The following is a 7019-nucleotide window of genomic DNA, read 5'->3' as shown; positions in this document are numbered from 1 at the left end:
ATTGTGGTTTCTGTGACTTGTTTAATTGCGGTAGCAATCCTATATAATGGTTGTTGTGGTTGCTCAATGCTTTGTCATAGCTATATACTATTATCGTATAAGATTATCATGTTGAGGCGTATTACTATAGTTTAAGAATAGGGAGATCACTCTCCAACCTTGATCTCTGTCTCATCTAAGCAGAAACATAGTTGCACGCACTATGGTTTAATGCTGAGCGATAGTTGTTCATTAATGTCATTTAGAATTTGTTTGATGGCTTATGACCGGATTGAAATTGTTGATTTCTTATACTATATTGTCTTTAAGTCTAATACAGATTACATTTCCGCCTTATTTTCTCCTTGGGGTTTGTGTTGTAAAAAAATTATATTTATAAGTACTTGATATTTAAAGCTCTTGTAAGACTATGCATTAGTTTTTCCGTAAGAAAATTATAATCCATTAAAATTAGTTGCTTGATTTTGTGTCTTTAAAACAATATTAAAGTATATGAATAGCTTAAAAGTTAAAGTGTTGCAAGTAAAAAAAACAGTAGAAGTATGATTCCATCATGTTATTGCCTGCTGCTACCTAGGATAAATGCTTGCATCTTGTTGTTGTCGGTTTGGAATGAAGAAGTTGAGGGCTATAACATTTAAACAGATGGTCATTTGTTTGACCCTCTTCCTACTTTGGTGCCCTTCATCCTCATCAGTTGCCTAGGTTAGGTTGGCCTTTTTCTTCCTTTTCAACTAGAAGGGTCTATATTCTTCCATGCCATATAACTTTACAGAAGTGATTTGGTGGTTTCAGGATAGTTTTCTTTCATGAGGGATGTCTAATTTAGTACCATTAGCCCTCAATATGTTAGTTAATAAATAAGTGATTTTCTGCTACTGACAGGCAGACATCTTGCTTTCACTTGCATGAGAAGCTGCTGACACGTTTGGTTCTAAAAATTTCTGTCACAGACAGAGGAGTTGCAAAATAGGAGGTGTGCACCTTTATTTGAACATGAGATATTATACAATAAGGTATTTTTGGCTCTAGCGACTGGAAAGCAGTTCCTGATATTTGGAGAACAGCTGCAGAAAAGTATGCTGATCGTATTGCATTGATAGATCCATACCATGAACCTCCTTTAGAGTTGACTTATAAGCAGGTAAATTCTTAGGTAAATTCTTACCTGTATACATTTATACTCTTTTTAACAATATTTTTATTTTTTAAAAAAATCTAATTCTCTTTTCATCCACAACTTTATTATACTACAATTAGACAGTCATACTTGTGAATTCTTTATACTAGCGTTGTGATTTGTAGGGGGGTAGGTTTTTTTAGTGTATTTGAACTTCTGAGGTCTTGGTTAGAGGCTTTGCTCTTCTTGTATCGTTTAACTCTTATTGGTTTGCTTGTCCTAATCACAGCTTGAGCAAGAGATTTTAGATTTCTCTGAAGGCTTAAGAGTTGTCGTTGTAAAGCCAGATGAAAAGGTTGCCCTTTTTGCTGATAATTCATGTCGGTGGTTAATTGCTGACCATGGTATGTTGTCATCGTCCCTCGTTGTTCTTTTCTGAGTCTTTGGTTTACAGCTTGTGATCTGTTCTTATAGCTTATGGTGTGTACGATTTGCTCCAGAATCCAACAATCATCTCATTTCATCTTGGGATTCTGTAAGTTACTATTATTTGCTTCTTCATAAATTTTTATTCACAGTTTTCTTTTGAATTTAACTCAATTTAATTAATTTTTTATGAATTTTCTATGAATTTTACTATTTCTTTTTGATATGCAATGTTCAAAAGTCAAGCTATAAATCATTCACAGCTTTTTCAGTTTATAAAAGAGTTGAATAAGACTCTGTTTGGTTCTGAGTTGAAGGTTGTCTCTTTAGGTTCTAGGAAGAATCTCTGCATCAATCAAGGTATATAGACAATATAATCCATGATTTATTTACATCTTCTGAATTTCATCCATATTCATCTTATAATTTTTTTAAAAATAACTCTTTGATCCTGATACCTGGCAAAACTTGTTAATATATATTTCTATCAATTTACATTGGGCAGCTGTGCATCATATGTATGATAGTATGAAAATATAGCATCCTCTAATGTTATTGAAACCTGCAATTTTTTTGACACATTTCTTGCCAATTGCCATCATTAGTTATACGAAACCAATAAGAATCAGATTTTCTGAGATGGGGTTTTGTGGCATTGGTGTTTTCTAACTGTATTATGATAATGGGAGGAAGTTTGCTCATTTTATATTTAGCTGTGGCCTGTGGTTACATTCCTGCTGCTTGGCGGCAAAGTTGTATTCCGTGTTTCCTAATATTTTGCAATTTGGGATTTTCTCCATTTATGTTAATTCAGAGGTGCTGAAGATTGGTAACCCTGCTAGTATCAATGAACGTTGTTTGGAGCTGCACAATAGTAAGAAAAGTGGAGGTTCAAAGATCAAGGTGTGTGATACCTTGCTTATTTGAATTTGCTTTTTCAGTTGATCCTGCACTAGAGATAGTTGAACAGCTAATTTGTGCTCTCATTAAACCTTATCAACTCATCGCTAATATCATTTTAGCACTTTATTATTTAAGCATTTGAATGTCACTTGTATTAGACAAGTCAATTGTCTAATCATTGCATGGTTGAATAGAATGATTGTATAGTACGTTAGTCATTGTGTGGTTGAATAGAATGATTGTATACTTTGTTTCCTGGTAGGTTTTCAAAGGCAGAAAGATGGCTGGGCGCATGGGTGGCAAACAGCGGACAGTGAAAATCGGTGGGAAAAGAAATAGGCGGGATTGGAATTATACAAAGGTAATTTCTCTCAACTTGGTATATAGGTTGTGTTGTAAATTGTAGACAATGAAAGGCTATAAGGACTATTTTAGGGTGGCTTGCCCATAGTAACACTATTTAGTGTAGGATGACAGTGTAATTTGTTCCTGATTTTAATGCTTGCTGTTTTGTTTTTGTACTATTGGCTTTCTATTTAATTGTGAAATTGTTGTGTTGCTCTTTTCTCTTTGGTTATATATAGAGTGATTTGGTTTTGGAGAGTCTTATTGTCTTCTCTTCATTTTCTTTTGCCTATAAGTATATGGTGTTTCAGAGGCAACTTTTTTTTTTTTTTTTTTTAATTATACAGTGTACTTTAACCTATATTACTGAACCTATATTAAGCTAAATCTGCTAATTCTGGACACCAAAAACTGAACAGATTTCAAACTACCCTACTATGATGCTAGACTTTATAATCATATTGGACTGTACAGTGATACTCAGAATGATGCTTGCTAATGATAATTTAGTTTGAAAAATTCAGACTTTACTATTTGTTGGTTAAAATGGTTTTTGTTTGGTGCATTTTATATGATTTGGCTACAGATTATTATTCATTCAGATTGGACCATCAGATCACATGTTCTTACAAAGCAAGGAGTTCTAACATGGGTTTACAAAGCAAAGCAATGCAAGCAGTAGCAGAATAGCAATAGCAGAACAGCAAACAGAACACAAAGTAGCAGAAGCAGTAGCAGAACAGCAGTAGTTATGATATCCTAGCTGTGATAGTTCTTGGAGTTATCGGAGGTGTTCTGGGCAGCTTTTATAATTATCTTGTTGACATGCACTATCGTTCACAACGTTGTAGCACTAGGCCCAGCAAAACAGCTATATGTTTTTTTTTTTTTTTCAGTTTTTAAAGTGTAATATTACAAGTTATTGAGACAAATATATGTGTTTTATGTATATTATGATTATATATAAGTATTCGGTACAATTTAAGTGAAAAAAATGCAAAAAAAAAAAAAAAAAAAAATTTAATTTTTTGGGGCACTTTTGCCACCGGGTCAGTGTGAAAACCGGTGGGAAATGTAATAGTTTTGCCACCGGTTCACTCCAAAACCGGTGGGAAAAGTCCTCCAGCTATAAGATAAATCACATGTTTTTGCCACCGATTCACTCAAAAACCGGTGGGAAAAGTGGTTTTTGCCACCGGTTTTGAACCGGTGGGAAATCTTTAGGGATTTAGCACCCCCCCAAATCAAGAATGGTCCAAAACCGGTGGGGAATGTGTGGTTTGAACCGGTGGGGATTGAGGTTTTTCGCCTAGTGTTTCCCTATAAATACCCAAGTTTTGGGTTTGGGAAAAATTACTTAAGTTGAACTCAATAAGGCTTCTCCCTATAGGTGAGAATGTAGGGTTTCGTAGTGACCCGACACTATGCGGAAGGAAACCCCCCAAGACCCGCCCGTTAATTAAAGCAATTAACAAGCATAATAAACTTAATCAAACAAGATTAAGAAAAAGAATTATACCTTTAATGCGTGCTTCGCTCCCGAAGAGCTCTTACTTCAAAATCTCGAAACTACGAGATCTCCGACGGATCGTACCCTCGACCCGACCCGAGCGTCCTAAGTCTTGAAGGTTAGTCCAGACTTGGACAAAACAAAACTATGAGTTTTACGAATCAAATGTTTACTCTAATTATAAGAGTTGCCTTTTTAATTCCACTCAAGGTTGTGCATTTCCCAGTACCATGCCTTTGGTATTTATAGGGAAATGCACCCTTGAACTTCATTCCCCAACCAATGTGGGAGAATGAATAATTTGCTAATTAATTTATTTCTAAAATAAATTAATAAATAAATTCAATCACAATGCAACAAGTGTCAAGGGGAGAGAGAAGGTTAGGTGAGGACCATGGAGAGGTTGGGGGACCATGTCTTGCTCCCCAAGGCTTTTCCCTAGCTTTGGTCCCCACCCCTCACAAAACCGCCCTAAGCAAAGGGCCGCTGGGCTGCTGCCAGCCTGCCCAGCTGCCTTCGCATCCCAGCCAGGCAGTGCATGCTTAGTGTTGGGCGATGCTTGGTGCTGGTGCGTGCCAGTGCTAGGCGCTGGTGCGTGCTGGCGCTAGTGGTGGCCCTCGCATCTCTCGCAGCACCTCTCGCACACTTGCTAGCATAACCAGCATGCGTGCTGCTAGCGAGCCACGCATGCTGGCCCCCTTGCCTCGCACCATGCGCATCAGCCTCGCAGCACATGCACTAGCCACGCACCATGCGCACTAGTCACGCATAGCACACATCAGCCTCACACCACACGCACACCCACGCATCCTCTAGCAGCCTTGGTGCGTAGCAATGCTGGGCTGCTGTGCGTGGCCTAGCAACTTGCTGGCGCCCAGGCCCCTCGCACACGCATGGTGCGCTGCTTGGTGCTGCCATGCGAAGGCATGCACGCAAGCCAGCACGCATGCTGCGAAGGGCTGCCTGGTGCCTTAGTGCGCCTGTTGCTTACGATAGGCTGCCAGGTGCTCCTGGTGCGCCTGTTGCTTGCGATAGGCTGCCAGGTGCTTCTAGTGCGCCTGTTGCTTGCGATAGGCTGCCAGGTGCTCCTGGTGCGCCTAACACACTTTGTGTGCTTAGGCTTGCGCCTAGCCATGCTAGGTGCATGCTAGCTCGAGCTAGCTTAGTATCCACATGGCTAGGCCAGTGTGGTGCTAGGGCTATGTTCATTCTTGGTGCTTTGTGATTTTGCGACGCTCGGTCTCGACGCCCTAGGCTCGATATCCGTTGTCTATATTCGTAAAATTCTGTCGACTTATTAAATCATTTCGGATTAATTCATCGTCTCGGATCGGTGATTCGATTGGGTTCAACCCGAAGGGTTCAGTTAAGATTAAGCTATAATATCAATTGTATCTCGATATTATTGATCGGAAGCGGCCTCCACCTAGGCTTTTCGATCACTTGATCTTACTGAAGAATTAACTCTGTAATAATTCTGAACCCTCTATCGGAAGAATACGCTTTTTGGAAGGACACCATTCCTTTCAATCTCCCACTTGTCCTTCCGGACAAGTGTGCATATAGTGTATATCCCATTTCCTATGTCTCTTAATGTTTCTTCGTGAACTATAAGGTAAGATTTATCGTCATCCTTATTACGTTCAGAAGTGTTTCTCGATCTCCGAGTTCGACTGTCAATAAGCAGATGATTTCTAAAATCCTTCTGAGCACGGCCATGCATTTTCACAGTCTCGCTCTTCGAGCGGCCTTGTAAACAACAAAAAAAATTTCCCTATTGTTAATAGGGGGACAATCCCAGTCTTGCATTGTAAGTTCCTTTTACTAAGAGGACTTAGTCTCCCGAGTGTTCCCGTTATGATCCCCAGTTACGGCAGACGTTAGGAAACATCAAAGAGTCTAGTACTCAAACAAGAAAACTTCACAATACTCATGGTCGGAGGAAACAGGTTCCGATAGTCATAATGAGAAATGTACTTATGACAATTTGAAATTTCTTAAAGTACTCTCATAGGTCTTATCAAGTACGGTTCCAAACTGTACCTGTGCAAATGATTTATGAATGTCACGTCCTCGCAGCACAAGAAACGGTGCTGTAAATCATACTACACACTAATCTGTGCCGGTCATCAATCGTCCATTCTTTAGATGACCTTGATTAGGGACAATTTTCGATTTAAATATTCAATATTCACTTAACAGGTGTTTCTTTATCCAAGACATGGTCTTGATACCCTGTTTTGAATATTTCCATAAATCGAATGGACTCATTATTTAATTCTAAACCACAATTAAATAGTAATGGAGTGAATGATAATTTTGCACAAAAATTAATTACTCCATAAATGAATGGTTTCAATACAGTGTCTTACATTAAAACTACCAGTTTAATTAAAACACATGTACGGGGAATTTCAAAGCCAGTCTCCAACATGCTTGATTCCCATCGCCTCAATGTGCTTGTTGTGTCAAAGGATCGGCCACATTATCATCTGTGCCAATCTTACAAATTCTGATTTCACCTTCGGATTTCCATTCCCTTATCATATGAAATCGCCTTTGCACGTGTTTGACCTTCTGGTGTTCTCTAGGCTCCTTGGCCTGGCGATAGGTCCATTGTTATCACAATAGAGGTCTATCGGCCCCTTGATTTGAGGGTACAACACCAAGTTCGCTGATGAACTTGCGAATCCAAACAACTTCCTTGGCAGCTTC

General features: G+C 38.9%; 1 protein-coding gene across 1 annotated transcript; it reads left to right on the top strand.

Moving 5' to 3' along the window:
- Positions 1–234: 234 nt before the first annotated feature.
- Positions 235–3742, top strand: LOC110739344. The gene is made up of 8 exons (XM_021919810.1): positions 235–349; positions 1017–1144; positions 1410–1524; positions 1595–1655; positions 1788–1906; positions 2361–2449; positions 2712–2810; positions 3381–3742. The coding sequence occupies exons 1-8, from the start codon at positions 235–237 to the stop codon at positions 3474–3476; spliced, it is 822 nt and encodes a 273-aa protein (XP_021775502.1). The 3' UTR covers positions 3477–3742.
- Positions 3743–7019: the final 3277 nt, after the last annotated feature.

The sequence above is a fragment of the Chenopodium quinoa genome, unplaced genomic scaffold, assembly GCF_001683475.1.
Source record: "Chenopodium quinoa cultivar QQ74 unplaced genomic scaffold, ASM168347v1, whole genome shotgun sequence".
NCBI lineage: Eukaryota > Viridiplantae > Streptophyta > Magnoliopsida > Caryophyllales > Amaranthaceae > Chenopodium > Chenopodium quinoa.
Note: the sequence above shows the minus strand (reverse complement) of the source record. Positions and strands in the feature narration are given on the sequence as shown.

Bases quoted from the DNA above. Each gene is read 5' to 3' on its own strand.
- LOC110739344 (XM_021919810.1), top strand. From the start codon at position 235: ATGTCATTTAGAATTTGTTTGATGGCTTATGACCGGATTGAAATTGTT. The intron at 1,145-1,409 runs GTAAATTCTTAG...TCCTAATCACAG, and splicing joins TAGAGTTGACTTATAAGCAG to CTTGAGCAAGAGATTTTAGA. The intron at 2,811-3,380 runs GTAATTTCTCTC...ATTTGGCTACAG, and splicing joins GGGATTGGAATTATACAAAG to ATTATTATTCATTCAGATTG.